The sequence below is a fragment of the Caretta caretta genome, chromosome 3 (assembly GCF_965140235.1).
Source record: "Caretta caretta isolate rCarCar2 chromosome 3, rCarCar1.hap1, whole genome shotgun sequence".
Classification (NCBI taxonomy): Eukaryota; Metazoa; Chordata; order Testudines; family Cheloniidae; genus Caretta; species Caretta caretta.
In genome coordinates this window covers 146,090,418-146,109,884 of record NC_134208.1, presented here as the reverse complement: position 1 = coordinate 146,109,884, position 19,467 = coordinate 146,090,418, and the positions used below count along the sequence as shown (strand labels likewise).

General features: G+C 37.6%; 1 protein-coding gene across 2 annotated transcripts in view; it reads right to left on the bottom strand.

Moving 5' to 3' along the window:
* Window positions 1-2,561: 2,561 nt before the first annotated feature.
* The window catches only part of FEZ2 (fasciculation and elongation protein zeta 2), a 57,449-nt gene continuing 40,543 nt past the window's right edge, over window positions 2,562-19,467 (bottom strand). For both annotated transcript variants that reach the window (XM_048843699.2, XM_048843700.2), the window contains 2 exons: window positions 17,535-17,600; window positions 2,562-7,625 (listed from right to left, as the gene is read on the bottom strand). In XM_048843699.2, the coding sequence (XP_048699656.1) occupies window positions 7,609-7,625; window positions 17,535-17,600 (83 nt within the window). In that variant the 3' untranslated portion in view covers window positions 2,562-7,608. The remainder of the gene's footprint in view (window positions 7,626-17,534; window positions 17,601-19,467) is intronic.

Sequence of the window (19,467 nt, the reverse complement as noted above, 5' to 3'; positions counted from 1 at the left end):
ATACAGTACTTGTATTATGTGATTTGAAAAATACTATTTCTTTTGTTTTTTACAGTGTAAATATTTGTAATCAAAAATATAAAGTGAGCACTGTACACTTTGTATTGTGTGTTGTAATTGAAATCAATATTTGAATATGTAGAAAACATCCAACAATATTTAAATAAATGGTAATCTATTATGCGATCAAAATTCATTTTTTTTAATCATACAATTAATTGGGGTTATTTTAATCACTCGACAGCCCTAATTTAGGTGTTCTCTTTGTGTCTCTGATCTGTCCAGCCATGATCCATCAGTTCCAATGAATCTCCAGAATAAATGTTTTGTCTTCTGTCTTGGAACTGAGGGCCCTGGTTCTGTGGAAATGCCCGGCATAGAGAATCTATAGTTGCTTCTGGATTTCCTCAACACCGGTGGCCTTCTGTGGTGTCAGATCAGATGACTTTGGTACCGAATGCTCAGTCTCTTTTGAGCTGGAACTTGGTGCAGAGACTGTTGGTCTAAGTACCAAAGTTTTGCTGGAACTGGAAGGGCTCTGAGCTGAACCAAGCCTCTTGGTTTTTAACCACATAATGCCTTAGGAACCTTAAACCTGGAGGATACGGTAGATAAGGCTTCTTGCAGAAGAGCTTGGAGTGTTTTGCCTCTCTTTTCTAGCTCATGGTGTGAAAGTGCTGCAAATAGAGCAACATGAAAGAAAATGTCCTTCCTCCAAGCATTTTAGGCAGAGCGCATGGGCATCAGAATCCGTAACAATGCACATCTTTTTGATCATTGTGTTCTGATCTTTGGATCTGCCATAATAATCTAAAAAAACGAATACTAACACTTAAACTAACTCTAATGCTAACTATATAAAAAAACAACTGGACACTTATCCCAACTATTTAAATGATCTTGATCCATAGAAGATTATCATCCATCCATGTCAGAGGAACTGAGGCCGTAACTGCAAGCACCCTATTTAAAGTCACACCGTCGGAATGTGTTTGGAGCTTGGGGGCAGAGCAGGAAGGGCTAGGACTGCTAGTAGAAGGCTGCACCATTCAATGGGACCAGTCAGTGCACATCCCAAGCATGGGGAATATGCAGGGGACACTCGAAGAAGAGCCAGTTTATTTTTTTTCTGTTCTGACTCCATATATATAATCCCAGATCAGTAAGGCAGTATTTAGTCCCAGAATCACACACCAGTTTAAGATGCATCCGATGAAGTGAGCTGTAGCTCACGAAAGCTTATACTCAAATAAATTTGTTAGTCTCTAAGGTGCCAGTAAGTCTTCAGTTTAAGATGGTGAGCCAGATATGGAAGAGAGGAGTATTACCTGCACACAAACTGCCTAGAGTTCATCGCCAAAGTGTGTGCTATAAAGAGGCTCATGAAAGACAGTATTATCCTGTGTTATCAAATCTATAAACAAGCTGGGGTTCTGAGGCAACAGAAAAAGCCAACTCTAGTGAAGGCATACTGGGAATACTTCCTTCTGCACCAAATCGCTGTACTTGCAGAGCATATTCCTGGGCTATTCAGTATAGCAGCAGGCTGGAACTCCCCACGCTCTGTGTTCTGGTGACTGAACCATCATGACCGAAGTAATCTCTCTCATCCAAAAGGAAGTGACACCTCTAAGGCTGGAACTTTTTACCTACTGCCTAAGCTCGTAGCTGAAGCAAATCTTTAGTTTAGCAGTTAGCTATTTTGCTGCACAGAGTTTCTTTCAGCAGAGTCTGAGATATCAAGGTCCTGAGTACAATACAGGCAGACAGTTCACTGCCACTGAAGAGTGCTTTTCTGTGGTATGTAGAAATATAGGCTAACTCCACATATTATGCCACTTTTGTCCACAATCCTTGATTTTGTGTGTTTCAACATGAGAAAATATGAAGCTAGGATAGGGGACCTCAGGGCAAGGGCCAACTGTTAATGTCCTTCAGAAAGCCTTACCTCTCTATCTTGCTCCAAAGCTTAGGTAAACTTGAGGTAGCAGCAGGAATCAGAAAAGGAGCCAAAGGTCACTTTACATGCGGCTAATTTGTCAAAGGGCTGATTCTTTACACCCAGTTACTCATTCTTTTCCGTTTGGTTCTTATATTGTCCACAGCACAATGTTATCTGAGTGCTTCATATTTGGAGGTTGGCTCTAACAAAGACTTTAAACACAGTATATAAGGAGCTTCCAAATTTTGACAAACTCAAAATATTCCTAGGAAGTTTTTGAGGCAAGTTATTATGTTCTCCCCACTCCTCCTCTCTCCACTTTGTAAACAACATTTTCTGTTAAGTTTCTGAAATGAAAGTCCCAAACTGAGAACCCATTACAAGATATTGACCAGAAAACACAAAGGATTTCAGATGTTTACTCGTCAATTATTTTAATTATGGCTAATCATCTGCACTTTCCACGGTAGGTTTAAAGACAAAATTAAAGAATCTTCTTTTAATGCCATTATTGTTTTCCTAGTGCATATCATGGTATCTTCAAATTGTTGTATAATAATGGATACCAAGATTTTTTACCTACTGAGAAGATTAAAAAAAGAGAATTAGAAACAATGGATTTCGCTGTCTGTTATTTATTCAGGTATTTTAGAGTGTCCCTAAAAACTGTTTTTCCACTGAATAGTGGTACTCTAAGTCAAGCACAGCATTGTTTGCACGTAAAACATTTAGTACAAAGTTCTATATGTTGGATAATAGCAGTAATAAAAAGAATGAGAGGACATTCCTCAGGGTACCCCTAGATAGAAGGAATTTGTCTGAAGATACAAAATTAACTGAAATTTTAGCAGCACATTAGATGACAGGACATTTTCTGTCTTAATTGAAACCATGCAATTGCTAGACATATATTCTGCAGTTCCAAGTGAGCTGGGCAATTGCCTTTAGACATCTAGGGATATTGCAGCATCTGGGAAAACTGGTTGTATCACTAGATTACAGACGTCTGTGTATTATCAAACCATGAGCTTGATTATAATCTCACAACAATTAAAAAGGGACTAATTTCACTGCAGTAAAACTGGAGAGATCAGAAACTGGTGCTTTATGTTTTAACAAACCAACCCAAACAAACCAAGGAAGCTTTCAGTCCCTTCCTGACAGACTTAGAGGGATGTTAGGTTAAAGTGCTTCAGTGGATTGTAGCTGTCATAGTTGGAGTCATAGTTGGAGAGGCAGTCCCAGAGCTACCTATGACCTACACCATTTTAGGGCTTTATAAATTAAAAATAACATCTTAAATTAATCTGGAAATTAATAGGAAGCTAGTGTAGATTGATGATCAACACAGGTGTGAAGTGCTCTGCACTGTTGCCAAGCACACAAGCTGCCACATTCTGCACTAGCTGTAATTTCCGGGTGGCATTAAGGCATATAGGATGTTGAGGTAATATGATCTGGAGGTGACAAAGGCATGAATTACGGTGGTGACATCCCAAAGAAAAGGTCACAACTTCCTGACCTAGCATTGATGATACAAAACATTCTTGAAACACTACTAGAAACAGTTGAGGATCCAATGAGACCAAGACTCTCTCCAGTAGAAGAGAGCTGATATTATTGTTGATGTTTTTCTGGTCGTTTGCCCCAGTCAATGAGCATGCTTCCTACGTGGCCTGAATCTCAACTAGTTTGCCCTCTTATTCCAGCCAGTCAATGGGTAAATCTATAAAATGAACCATCTAATTCCATGAAATGGGGAGAGGACAACTGTATATCAGCTTTCTTTGGTGAACACTGATTTTTGGTGATTTAATACCATTTAGTTTTTAAAGATGTCTTGCTCCCAGACTTGCCCCAAATTAAACATGCTTAGTAGGGGCCTATCCTTATGAGTTCAGGGAATCCTTGCTAGTACACTGAAATTGTCAGCAACTGCTCTCCGACGTCACTCTCTCAGTGCTCTCAAAATATCCAGGAGCTAGGGAATTCTGGCTCTTCGAAAAAGCACAAGACATAATATTGCTTCAAGGCCCAACCGCACAGAGAACCTTAAGTGCGTAAAAGTTGCAGAAAAAAGTTACTTGCAGACTGCAAATTTATTTGCTGGTTTGGGTGCACATTAACTCTTTTCAGCTTTTGTTGCTCAGTGCCAGGCTTTTATAGGCGAGGTTTACAGAGAATACTTACACAGGGACAAACATGGCTACAACAACACTGCATACAGAATACTTAAAAAAATTCAATTCAGTCCGGTAGGGCAGACAATTTTTGTCAGGAACTTATCCACAGCTAAGGAAATTTTTAGGAAGTTCAGACTACATAGTATATTTTGGTATATCCTTTGCACTTTTTTGGCAATGTCTGTTTTCCTACAGTGTTAAATGCTAAGACTTATTTCAATTCTATTTTTTTCCCCCAATGCTTTTTTGATTTTTCCACTACCCATGTTTCATTTCTTTTCTCCTCTTCTCCCATGTTTCCTAGCACCCTGCATTTCCTGTTCTGCCTCCACTCTCCCTAACACATTCTTCTTAGCTAATCCTCTCCATCTATCATCTCTTACCTCCCTTTCCTAGCCCAGGAGTAGGGGTACACACGGTAACTTGAGAGCATTTGTTTCTTCTACCTATTTAAAGAGGGAAAAAAGCTCATGGGGACATTTCTCCCCCCATTCCTAACTCAGCAGAGGGCCAGGGAATGGTCAAGTCATGGGGAAACCTTTCCCCGTTTCTGGTAAAGGAGATGGGTAGAGTATTGTGGTTCTCTGCATCTCCCTTTCTCATTCAAGGAGAAAGGCAGTAAATCAGGAGACACCTCTGTCCCTGCCTTTCCAGCTAAAAGTCCTCTTCGCTTCTCCCCTTTATAGGGCTTGATCCTGCAACCACTGACTTCAGTGGTTCAGGATCAGACACACAGATCTCTGTAGTGGCTCCCAATATTGTATTCAGGAAAACAAGCCCAGTAGTTGCAATCCCCAGAATCATTACTATATTAAACAATCACCTCAATTCTCAGACAAATAACTTCACTAAACTTTCAGTTGCTCAATAAATAAAGAAAACAATACAAAAATACCAAAATATTAGTTAAAAAAGCCTACCAAAATATTAGTTAAAAAAGCCTACAATGTAATTTAGCTTAAGTGTCCCAAAGAAATGTTAGAAATAGGATACTCTGCAATCACTTGGCATCACAAATGGCAAAGTGATGGCTACAGTGGAAAATTCCATAAGCCTCCCCCAAAACAAACTATTTTAAAAAGTATGGAAATAATAATAATTGTACATAGATTTGAACATCCCTACATTACATACAAATCTACACATTTGCTTTGAGGGAAATTTTGCCTGCATCTGAATGTTGACGAATGACATGCAGGGAGCATACTGAAAGATCTACCTGGCACCTTGACTCCAATGCATTGGACTTCATGCCTTTGAGACTGATGAGGCAATGTGGAACTCAAGTCTGAACTGTATGTGATAATTCAGCTCTACCAAAAATTATAGCTCCCAGTACGGCCACCATTCAATTCTACTGTTTTTGACAACTTCTTCCTTGAAAAAGCAGCACTGTTCTGGAGTTGGTCTCACTGAATGCACAGAGGAATGCCAAGCACTAATGGGTTCTATTACTGCAAGATGCTGAGCACTCTGGCCCTGATCCACTTAAGCCTGTGTGACTTTAAGGACTTAAGTAGTCCCACAGAAATCACTGTCTTAAGTTCTTTGCGAGATCAAGGCCAGAATGCTCAATACCCTGCAAGACTGAACCTTATTGTCAGGCATTCATTTTAGGACTAGATAGCACCAGGAAGCACCTTTGAATAGAGCTGGCTTGAAGATAAATAATGGTTCTCACCAGGTTTGAAGCCACTGATCTGTTGTTTCTCAGTTTCTAAACTGAAATAATGGAATAGGATTATTTCTTAGTTGAAAACTAGAAGACAATAGGTTAAAAAAATTCTACAGAAAAATAACACATTCAGCAAAAAAACACAAGGAATGCCATGTTGAATTCACAACATATCAGCAGAGGAAACAATGTTTTTCTTTATAGAGGAACTAATAATAATACTTAGCCATTATCCTGCACAAGCAGGTTGTTCACTGCTGACCAAGTGGTGTAATGGCTATAAATTCTGAGTTCTGAATATTCTGGAAAAAAAAAAAAAGACAGGCACAATGGACACATAATACTGAAGTTCAATTATAATACTGTAACTGAATCTAGAGGAAAAGTGCATTACTGAGTGACAGAGTGCCATGTTCATAATTAATGTGCTCTGCTAATCAAGTGGAAGAACTCATAGTATCTGCTAATAAGCAGATTCTTAAAATTATTACATTGTAGAAATTATTCTCGAACAGATTCTTCATCACTAAGATTTTAAGATAAAGGAACAGAAAAATTCTTGAGAAAAGTGTTTGATTATAAGCTCTTCAGGATTGTATCTTCCTATGTATTGGTATAGTGGCTGGCTCTGGGGGCTTCTGTAAGAATAAATATATAATAAATAAGGAATCAAACCTAAAAACAGTCTCTTTCTTTCTTTCTATTGGCATTTACTTCTCTTTTCACACCACTGGACTTACTCTAAGACTAGCAAAGATATTTAATGTGATTTATAAAATATGTTCCCATCAACGACATCTAGGTACAGGTATAATATCATGACAGACAGGGAGTTACAAGAGCCAGATCTGTAGGATGCCTTTTATAAGTACAGGACAATGAAAGTTTCAATATAACATTCTTGGAAACAAGAATGACCATTTCTCAAACACAACACATAATTTAAAGGATACTCAGCATCTTAAAATATTTGTTTACATACTGCAGCCTATAAAATATTATCCTAAGACCAAATATTTAACATGAGTATTAAAATGATAGAAGTAATGAGGGAACATATCAGGTCTCAATAGACATTAATTATTAAAAACTGAACCAACAGAAAAAATCAGAGTGATGAACTGAAGAATTTTCTAATATTTTCATGTTTATGTAAATCAGGTAGCAAGTAAAGGGAGCAGACACACGGATTCTTCTTCCTGAAGAGCATCAGAACATTTGTTCAATGTCTGAACAATACAGTATTATAGTTTTAATCTAAGTTACTGCTTTTAAAAAAAAAAAGTGTTCAGTGCCAGTTTCCACTATCACTGTTTTGGAGCGTCCACTGAAGAACTTCAATGGAATTCTTCAGGGCAGGCTTGGCTATGATCCCTTTTGCATGTTTGAGATAAGAACAGAGGGTTTTTTTTTTTTTTTTTACTGCAGATTAGTTAAAATTATAGGCTTATTTTATTTACAGTATTTAAAGTTTAGTTTTCTTTCCCCAACAGTGAAATATGTGGGAGGGATTACTACATGTTACACAATGTAAAATAGATTTTAAAAAGCCAAACCAAAGCTTGTGAGTAAAACTGTATAATGTTTGTTCTACGCTCAAGCACATTGCACCATCAAATGAAAAGTGCATACGTTCTATCATGCCTAAAAGGCCTACTGTATGATCCAAAAATCCAAACAGACATGGAAAGTAAATACATACAGGTTTAGATACAGTGCCAAATGAAAAGAAAATACTATGAACTATCTCTTGAAAGCTTCTTGTCACAGGAAGGAGCATGGTTTCTTCTGAAGTAAAGCAGCACTTTTCATGTCGGACACAGAACTGCAAAAGAACCACAAATATACAGGCATAAACCTCATTAAACACAGTGTGCATAAACAGATTGCAGGGTACAGTAAACAAACATGAAGAATGCTTAGTTCTATATTCTAAAAGCAGTGAATAAAATCCAGAATTGAAACAGTTGATTAAACTGCAACCCTCTTCCCAAAAGAAAACTTTATGACAAAAAAATGCTATCACTAACTAATATTACACAGAAATGAGTTAACTAAAGATCATGTCTTAACAATGGTGTTTTTACACTTTACATTTTACAAGCTTGTCTATCCTGAGGAATTAACTATAATTTCATGGAACATTCAAGAAAAAGTGGAAGTGCTACCATGCAGTGAAATATTAAAATATGTACTGAAAATTTCAGATGACAATTCTAAGCTTGATGTGTGTACCCTGTGAATCATGTAAAGTGGGAAGACATGTCCTTCACATGTTTCTCATTCCTGTTTCACATCTAAGAGACAAACCTCAGAGCAATCCAGCTTTCAAACCAATGCTAGCACAATACAAAAGCAAATAAAGAAGTCAGGTGTAACAAAGAAACACAAAAACTTTAAATAATAAAGACAAGAAAATAAATTCTCATGATCAGAAACACTTTCAAAATTTAAAAATAAAAACAGACAGTTACATTTTTGCCTTTTAATATAAAACAAAAAATCAGTTTCAGTCCTTATTGGTAACTTAGAAGATCAGGTGTGGGATAAAATAAACAAGTTCAAAGATGGGAAATCATACCACTTCCACAATCTAAATAGTCGGGGGTCAGAAGAATAATTAAAAACTATTTAAATTGCCAGAAAGACAAATACACACATTTTCTTCCATTTTACTTGGTGGTATGTGTAGCAATATTTTTCTTGAACTACCTTAAGTCATAACCACTATTTTTTCATTTATGGGCAACGAGGCAAGAATACTCAGATTAGTTACAAGTTTTAAGCCAGTCAGTTTGTGTTACTGTAAGAATGGAACATTTTAAAAAGGAGCTTACTCTGGTTAAGCATCCATATGGACTTAATAAAGTAGTTTTTCAAATAGGAAAGTATTATCTATATTTATAAAAGTCTGTGTGTCAAGAATAAGCAAACCTAATTGGCTTTCATAGATGAGTTTATCATAATGGTAATATATAACGCATGCAAAAAACCTACTGTAATGTATTGTTAAGGCTAGAGATTTAATTTAACAAATCAAAAGATTCAAGCTATAGATATCTATTTAGGTTTTTTACACATGGCCATCAGCAAATTTATCTTTGGCCCTTTGTGTTCATGTATTTCAACAAAGTCTATATATAATCATGCCACACAATAATGAAAAATACTACATACTATATTCTCACCAATTACAAATAAGTTTTATTCCTTTGTGTATAATGATGTAATATTTACCGAATAGCATCCCATTATGTGATCATGCAATGAGATTACAGTAGTGTAATGCATACTGTGTATGTAAGTAGACAGTGAAGGCTGCTGTGAGAATATTAAAGGAAATGATTAATTTAATCACACTTATCTGAACATTTTGTACCTACTATTATTGCAGGTAACACCCAAGAACACTCACTAGCAGAGATTACAGAAAATACATTAATCTCTGCTCTGCAGTTTGCACGAAGTGCTGTAAAATGCACAAACTAAATAGTTATTTTCATTATTTCCCCTGCTTTTGTTGGTCTTTCACATGATAATATGAGAAGAAATTTTTTTTAAAAGAAAAATTTTGTAAACCACAAAAATTGGGAGATTAACTGGAGAAAGTATACCACCCAAAAATACTTTTAACTCATTATTTGAAATTTCCAATTTCAAACTGATGGAATACTTTTATTTAACTGAAAAATTTAAAATCTTGGCCTTGATTCATTAATATAGATTTTTCCTGACACTAAACACATCCCTCTCCTTCAGATCACTAACATCTCAGACTTCTGCTTCCTCCATTCTGGCTTGGGATTGAAACATGGCTATTATGGTTTTCAAGTGCCAAACATATTCACAACACCTGCACACCACCTTCAAACGACAACACCTGCACACCACCTTCAAATGACAAGCCTGGGAGCTTATATTCATAACTTTGCTACACACTGAAAATCATGGACTTAATAAAGACATAGTATTTACGGCTTGTTAGAACAATCTGTAACCCACTAAAACCACCTTTTTTGCTTTATGATTGCAGGGGTGTTAACTGGCCACTTCATCACTTCTCTTACCATATGTGTTAACTACATATGCTAAACAATGTGTTCCACTTTGTATTTAGCTGTGACACTTTGGGTATGTCTACATTGCAATTAGACAACCATGCCTGGCCATGCCAGCCGACTTGGGTTTGCAGGGCTAGGGCTAAAGGCCTATTTAACTATGGTGCAGATGTGTGGGCCCAGGCTGCAGCCCAAGCTCTGGGATCCTCCCATCTCACAGGATCTTAGAACCTGGGGTCCAGTCCAAGCCTGGACTTCTACGCCACAATTAAACAGCCCCTTAGCTTGAGACCCACAAGCCTGAGTCAGCTGGCATGGCCCAGCTGCAGGTGTCTACTGCAGGGCAGATATACTTAAGAGTATCTGTCCCAGACCTGAAGAGCAGCTCTGTGTAAGCTTGAAAGCTTATCTCTTTCACCAATAGAAAATGGTCCAAAATAATAAATTACTTCATCCACCTTGTCTCTCAATCATATTCAGAAAGATTTAAACACATCTGGAATGCAGCCTAGACAATGTCTGACTGAATTTCACGTTAGTAAGTATTTCCAATCTAAAAAGCATACACTGACCCATATCTTGCTGAATAATGAATTACAATGTACTAAATATAAATCACTAAGCCCCTTTCATTACCAACTACATAAAGATGGAAACAATGGTGAATTGTGACAAAGAAGAACAAAAGGATTTTAGACTGCATCAAAAATAGTATGAACAAAACAAGGGAATTATTCCATTGTGCAATACCATGAAAAGACCCTGTCTGGAACTGTGGGTCTAGTTTTGGGTAACTTGCCTCTGAAGAGGTACACATTTTAGAGAGGATTCGAAGAAGAACTACATAATTGATCACTGGAATGAAGGGTCTTGGCTATGAGGATGAGCTGAAGTCATATTTTTAAAGTAAGTTTATTTTTAACATCAGTTTTAAAGACTTTTTTGAATGGCAAACACAATGCAAAGTATTTTGATACCAAACACAGAGATCCACTAAATCATCCCTTCCCCCCCTGCATAATGTGATGCCTCAGTGGAAACGGCCCCAAGTTGGCTGGCCTTTTTAGCTATTTTACTTCATTACACATTCACATCCAATTTGTTCTAGGTCTCTTTTGGCATTGGTACCTTTGAGGATCTTCCCACTCACTCACTTAGATGCGTTACCTGGCATTTTTACCAGTTAGAGCTCAATTTATTAATTCCTCCCTCTATTTCATACCGTTTTTAGCCTTTCTGCTTTATTAGTTCTCAACACCTAATTTAGTACCAACTTCAATTTTCTTATTTATCATTTGTAGCATTATAGTGCCTAGAGATCCTATCCAAAATCAGGTCCTATTGTACTAAGTGCTGTACACATACACAAGCAGAGTACCTGCCCTGAAGACCTCATTTTATTTAGACAAGACAGGCAAAGGGGGAAAAGAGAAACAAAGGCATAGAAAAGAGAAGTGACCTGGCCCTAGGTCACACAGAAAATCAGCGGCAGAGCTGGCAACAGAAATCAGATTGCCCAAGTCCTTGCGCAGTGCCACAGGCAGTAGACTAAGCTGTCTTTCCCAATTCATTAGCATGTTGTTCTACACACTCAGCCATACCAGTGATGAAGCTATTGAAGACCAAACAATACAGTAAGTTCAACAAAACCCTACCACACATCCCAACTCAATGCAGTAGTTATTACCTGTGTTTAGTCCTCCACAAAGTTGATAATCAACATGTCAGTACTCAACCATATTTGAGAGAACTTGACACTTCGTATAAAAATGCTTTAATGAAATCCAGCGAATCTCTCTGTTTACCTCAACTAATTTTTTGATTCTACCAAAAAAGCAATGACATTTGGCAAGATCTGTTCTTTACAAAACGTATGCTGTTTGTTGCTCAGTATTCCATTTACCTATAGATGAACACCTCTCTCTCCATGTTTGTTCCATTATACCATGAGGAACTGAAAATGGCATTGCTAAAATTGTTATATTTTATTTTCTCCTCCAATCCTTAGTTCTAAACAACTGCTCAACAATAACTGTCAGAGCTTTCTCATGTTATCTAATTCCCTTAATATGCATATCAGCCAGATGTGCGGGCCTGAATACTTTCATATTTTTTAAGTATTCCCTTCTCTGCTTTTTATCAAGAGTGCAAATTGTGCCTGGATACAAGGGTTCACTGAAGATGATAGCCACTTAATAAGGACTTTTAGTAGAGAACTATTTTTCTGCTTGAGAAACAGTATTCAGGAGTCAGCTAATTATATTGACAAGATTCAGTATTATCAAGACTTCACGCAGAGCTGCACAATGTGCCATTATCCCATAACAGCCCTGCCCACTCTTTTAGGGAAAATATAGGTCCCTAGCGAAACAAAAAAGTCATTTGATTTTAACATACTTCAATACTTTCATGATGCAATTAACACTTATTTTTTTCTGTATTTCATTTCTTGACTCAACCTTAACAACAAGTAATCTGTCTTGTATTTATCAAAATAGCTAAGACTAGAACCAATTATAGGAAATCAGGTCAGTTATCACTAAACACACATCTATACTTCTAGAAAGTGGCATGCTGCCCCAAAATCCTCACTGTTGTTCTGATCTTGATCAAGAAATCCTCAACATTTCCAATGAAGAGAGACTACCTTCAAAAAAGCAGGTAAAACATTTTACCCTGAATTCAGGGATGAAGTTGGAATTCTTATACAAGAATGGTTAATGATAGCAGCAAATGGCTCCAAGGCACTGCAACATCAAAGCCTGCCTGAACAGATTGTTTAAAAAGATCTAATCCTCCATTAATAATCCTTTGAAAGAACCGTCTACATGCCAGATAGACTAATGTCTGAGAACATTTTGGGTATGTTTATATAGTAACTCCTTGCTTAATGTTGTATTTATGTTCCTGAAAAATGTGACTTTAAGCAAAACAATATTAAGCGAATCCAATTTCCCCATAAGAATTAATATAAATGGGGGGGGTTAGGTTCCAGGAAAATTTTTTTCACCAAACAAAAAACTATATTATATATACATACACACACACACACTATAAGTTTTAAACAATTTAATACTGTACACAGCAATGATGATTGTGAAGCTTGGTTGAGGTAGTGAAGTTAGAGGATGGAAGAGTGTGGGATATTTCCCAGTGAATGCCTTACTGCTAAATGATGAACGAGCATTCAGCTGAGCCCTCAAGGGTTAACACATTGTTGTTAATGTAGCCTCACACTCTACAAGACAGCATGAATGCAGGGAGGGAGACAGCATGGCAGACAGACACACACACCCTGTGTGTGGGAGAGAGAGAAAGAGATGCGCATTACCTCTTTAAGTACACTGCCTTTTTAAGTATATCAGGAAGTTGAGACAGCAGCTGCAGCCAGCAAGCTCTCTCAGTCCTGAGCCCTGTCATGTCGCAACTCTGCTCTACATGGAGAAGGGGTAAGCGGGGGGCAGGGGACACCCTGACCTTAGTCCCCTCCTTCACTCCATCCCCCCACACAGGAAGAGGGAGGCTCCTGGGAGCAGCTCCAAGGCAGAGGGCAGGAGCAGCACATAGCAGTGGGGGGAGGGACAACTGAACTACTGGCAATTGATAGCCTGCTGGATGGCTGCCGCACAGGGAACTTAGGGGAGCGGGGTGCTGATAGGGGAGCTGCTGGTCCACCCTGGTTCCAAGCCCCCACCAGCTAGCTGCAACAGTCTGCTCTTCCTTCAAAACAGGTGACTGCCAAACAACATTATAAGGGGGCATTGCACAACTTTAAACGAGCATATTCCCTAACTGATCAGCAACGTAACAACGTTAACTGGGACGACCAAGCGAGGAGTTACTGTACTGCACTTGGAGGTGTGATTGCAGCTCATACAGACATACCCAAGACAGCTTGAAAACCACCAGCAGTGAAGCCATAGCTACATGGACGAACCACCCAAGTACACAGCTGGGCTCCGTGGCAGACTTGTACTCCAGTTGGCTAGCTCATTCTGTTGCAGCTTCACTGTTGGTACCAAGCTAGCAAGACTGAACCTAGCTCAGGTATGTCTAACATGCTGCAATCACACCGCTGATTGCGGTATAAATATACCCCTTAGTCCTCAAATGAAGCCCAATGGAGCACGAGACCACTGACACCAACTGTGGAGTCATCATGCATCAAAAGGTCTTGGTGGCAGAGCAATGGAGAGATAATGTATTGCTCCAGGAACAGCTACAGAATATCTTACCGCTTGTTGGCATTGAAGCTTGATGCAGAGGAGGAATAGTCTCTAACTCTGAAGTTACACTGAGGTTTAGGTGACATCAACATAGGTGCCTACAAACCCTGTCAATGCCAACTGTTCATGCTTCAAGAATAACAGAGGTAGAAATGCTTCCCTGAAGTCTCCCAAATAGTGAGCATGCTTTGAACTATTCCTTAACTCAGGAAATTTATTCTATTTCCAGCACAATAGCAGATTTTGCAGGGGAGGGGGTTTGCATCATTGAAGCCTACTTATATTGGCTGCTTCTACTTGAATGGTACTGGCAGCTACCAATGAGCAGTCCCTGAATGGTGGTAGAAGCCTGCTTTTATTGCCTATCGAGATTATCACAGAAGTTCATAATAATATAGTACAATATCTATCTCTAGATCTGAAAGTGCTTTACAAAAAACAGCTAAAATGTCTTTGGATTCAATTTTGAATTGGTATGCTGAATTTAAAACAGATCATTTGTAAACTTAACAATTCCTATCTAAACAATTTTAGCATGTCTCAGGATGTCATCCAGCTATAACTAACAGGCTGAGTTAGGCACATCATGTAGCATCCTCATCAAACCATTTAGATATTACTTTAAATTGCTACAGTCCTTGTTCTGCTGTAAAAGTGCTCTGTATTTTGAATCTACTTCCATGTAAATACCAATTTTTAAGATCCAATTTGGAAAACAGCTCCTCTATTTGATTAGGAGAATGAATTCCACATTTTTATGAGGAAGTCTGACACAGTTTTCTAGTATTGATCCGCATGTAAATATGCAATACAGGGCTGGTAACAAAACCACTGAGAGCTCATCCTCACTGTTCACCTGTAATGAACTGTTTTCTTCGTTCTGCCCTGATCCCTTCCACTCATTCTGAGTGGACCGCTTGCTATTCCCCATCAGTTATGAGTCCAGACTGGAAGAGTGGTTGCGTACGGGAACAGGCCATTTAAATTTAACAGAAGATGTTCTAATCTGGAATTTTCCCCACTCTTGTACACAGTTTTTATATGTTTATGGTCATTTAGGGTTTGAAGCATTGGAAGAGTTTCAACTGGGGCTGTGATGCACTTTCCAGGATTATATAAGGGGATGAGTGAAGATACCAAAAATCAGAGTCATCAGCCGCTTTGATGGCCCTGTGGGTGCAGTTAACTGATCAGTCATGACTCAGATTAGCAGAACGTGTGTGTAAAATGTGCCCATTCTGATTAGTATTTAATTACTAAAAATTATGACATTTTAAACATCCAAACTTCTTTCAAAATAGATACATTATTTTCTTCTCCTAAGAAATACAATTACTAAGTAATTTATTTCTTTCAATGCAGGGTTACTAAGTTGAAAAATAACTCCAATAGTATCACTAGAATTTTTTCAGCCTAATTGTTTTACCTGTCACATGAGAAAAAACTTAATTAGAAATTCTAGACAAAAAAGCAGCTTCTGCTATTTACTCTATATGAGATAAGGCAAAGCTAGAGAATTCAGACAAGACAGAGAAATTCTAGAAAGATTGTGAAGTCAAAATGTTATGCATTTGATAAAAGCTCCTGCCTGGCTTTATTTTAAGAAGACAGGAAATCAAACACAGACTGAATTCAACCAGTTAAACACCCTGCAAAAGTCATCTGTTTGACTGGATTTTTGGAGAAGACAGAACAAAAAAGATGGGGAAAGAGTGTTTGTAGGTGGCTGGCAGTGTTCTTGTTATAATGATTATTTTAATACTGCTGGGCTTTGTTGTAATATTAAATTATGTGTTGGGGGCCTTGCACATTTCATAGCCATCTTTTATTTTTATTTAAATTGAAATAAAGTCAGCATATTGAGTAAATTTATTGACAACTGTAAACTGGGAGGATTTGTAAATACTTGTGAGGTCAGAGCAATCAAAATTATGAGCAGGAAATACAAGAATCAGTTTAGAAAAATACAACCTACTAGGAATGAAGTGAATAAATCAAGTGATATATTATTTGAAAACAGATACTTGGAAAACAGTAACTCTAAAAACCAAGGACAGCAAGTCAGAGATGAATGTGCAGTGTCTGATCTGGCAACAAACAATGGTAATGCAATTTTGGACGGCATACAAAGAGGCATCACATCCTGGAGCAGGGATACAACAATTCTAGTTACACACTATGGTCTAGATCTTATAAAAACTTATGCCTATGCTTAACTTTAAGCATTGAAGTAAATGGGACTACTCTTATGTACATGCTTAAAAGTAAGCACAAGCGTTTGCACGTGCCTAAGTGAGAGAGGGAAGCAAGACTGTGCCTGAACTACCACGTTCTGTTCTGGGCATCTTAATAACACAGAGATGCAGACAAATTGGAGGGAGTTTAAGAGAAAAGACCAAAATAAGTAACAAAGGGATTAATTTAGGGAGAGAGATTAACTACACTAAACATGCATTGTATAGTTTAGCTCAAAAATAAAGTGGAGTGTGATAACTAAGGGAGAGAGACGATTTAAGATGAAATAACCAGTAGTGATGGAATGAACTAAGAATGCAATTTCAGGTGGAATGTCTAGAATCCTTATGATAAGCTCTATTAGATTGTGGAACTGTTTTTCAAGGTCAAAGATGATCCCCATTGCCTGACACACTGAAAATCAGACAATGTATAGCACTAGAAAATCTCCGGTAGGTACATTCAAACCTTTTAATTTTAAATGGAAACTGACAGAATAAAGAAAAATATCCAAGGACATTGTTCCTGGAAGATAGGTCAAACAATGGCGATTAGCCAGAATGGGCAGGGATACAAAACCATGCTTTGAAGTGTCCCTAGCCTTTCTGTTTGCCAGAAGCTGGGAATGGGCAACAGGGGATGGATCACTTGATGATTACCTGTTCTGTTCATTCCCTCTGAAGCACCTGGCATTGGCCACTGTCAGGAGATAGGATACTGGGTAGATGGCTCATTGGTCTGACCCAGTATGGCTGTTCTTATATTTACTAGTGACCAGAAGGAAAATTTCGAATTTATAGAAGTCTACAAGCCCTGTATCAGCAATGTGCATTATTTCCAGATTATTTAAGTAGTTCATTGTTTCAGAAAAATCTATCTAATAAATACATTTTGAACTATTCATATTTTACTTTGTATACTAGACCTTAAATTATTTAGTTTTGATACTATGACGTCCTATAGCAATCTTGTAATGTATTTTAGACCATCACAAAAGAAATTACCGTCACAATGTTTTATTTATGGTGTGACATGCTTAGGGTCTTCTGGGCACATAAAATAAAATTAAAGCCTAGCTTAATTAGAAGATAACACAGACCTATTAATTCATGAATGCCACAAGAACAGCATTTTAAAATATATATTTAATATACCTCATATTAACTTAAAATAAAAGATCCCAGCTAATGCATGCATACTAACAGGCATACTCACCCTTTAAAATGTAGTCTGTTAATAAGCTTGGCACTTTCTCGCTGTCCTCTTTCATAGCATAAAGGACTGAAGAGTATGGGAGAGGAAGGGTGGATGAGAAAAAGCAATAATTCAGATAATTAGTCTTAAATTAAAGATGTTACTCGAACAACCACACTGAAGATACTTTAACTACTCATCTAGATATTACATCCATATCAATTAGAAAATATGTAATTGGAATACTGAAAAAATGAATGGCAGACACATGGAGACTCCTCCACACCCCTTTCATATGCATAATTCTAACTCAAATCTATAGCGTATGCACATAAGAGCTGGGGAATTCGGTCAAGGAGTACCATATAATAAGACTCTCTTAAAACCACACTGAATTTTTCAAGTTTTTTTTCTTTAACATGATTGATCATATCAGACTTCGGTGTTTTCGTTTGTCATGTATTTCAATGCACTTTTATTATAAAAATCAATATAAACAGTAAAGAAAACACTAAAACATGGTATCAACATTTCTCATTCCACTTAGCAGCTGTCAATATTGTTTTGGAGTTTTAAAACAGGATCTTTACAATGAGGAAAAACTTTCTAACAGGATATTGAAATTATAAATCCTTTAATGTTTCAGTATTTTTTCATGTTATTCCCCCCAGCACTGCGTTTTAGTAGGCCAAATTTACCATCTGTTGTGAAGCTACAGAAGTTCTGTAAATTTCACTAGATTATGTATTATTCTGTATTATTTCACTCTCAGATATGGCTACAGAGAAATAACTGTGCCATTACACTTCCCCTTCACCTTTCCCCATCTACTGGGGAAGAATCTGAGACTCCACTCACAGCAATTAAGCATTTGGGAAACAAGGAGAAGATAAGAGAGCATACTGACATTCCTAGAATGTGGTGGTTCTCCTCTCTGACAGTCTAGACATGAAAAGATCCCTGCAGGGGCACATGCTAAAATTGAACTATCCCAGCTAATAACTTATTAGGGTTGGAGCCATCAGGAAGGAAGAGAAAGTTCCGTCAACTGATTTTTCCACTGGGTCTCCACTCAAACAGTGGTAATGCAGGAGAACAACAGACTCCTTTCCACTGAAACACACAATACACCAATGAAAATGTGTATTTGGAAACAATGAACGCAACAACCATGGCCCAGGGAGGATACCAAACACCTGACTGCATTTGGAACGGACTTTGACAGAATTCTTTATTAACAATGCCATTTATAAGACAAATCTTATAACCAAGTATGGACAATTTTGAGACAAGTTTTCTGCAGAGGGTAAACGTTCAATTTGCATATGGACAAGATGTTCAGCTAGAATAAAGAATCTGTAGTTGTGGCTGTGAACACTCCTCTTGCCCAAAAAAGGGCAAGTCTTCAAAACATTTAGTTAAAAAAAACACTAAGATGAAGCCACAAGTTTTTGATCTAAAGAAGCAGAAAGGGTGAACAGTTGTAAGAATCACACTATAGGTTAGGGTAAAAAGGTAGAGAGAGATGACCAAGAAGGTGAAAGTAAGTAAAAAAAAGAATGCCTACAATTTCAAATTCCATAGTAAAGATTGGGAAGAAACTTTCAATGACACAAACAGCAGTTAATATCAATGGAAGTTAGGTGCCTAACTACCCTTTGTCCCGTTGAAAAATTTCCCGATCCAAAGTTTACAAACCAACACCATGAATTGGGTCGGAAACTCCCTGTTTGCTATGGGGTCTGTGTGTTTCAGAGTAACATGTATTACACTTTAATTTCTTATATTAAATATTCTGACCTTTTCTTTGCATATATAAAGACAAACTCCCAGCTTTCAGAGCCTCCCATATGGCAAAGCCTGACATAGCAGAATACTGGCTAAAACTAAGATATTTTAATTTATTAATTTTTTTAATAAGGTACTTAAATATATTGGAGTTCAAATGCTGTCT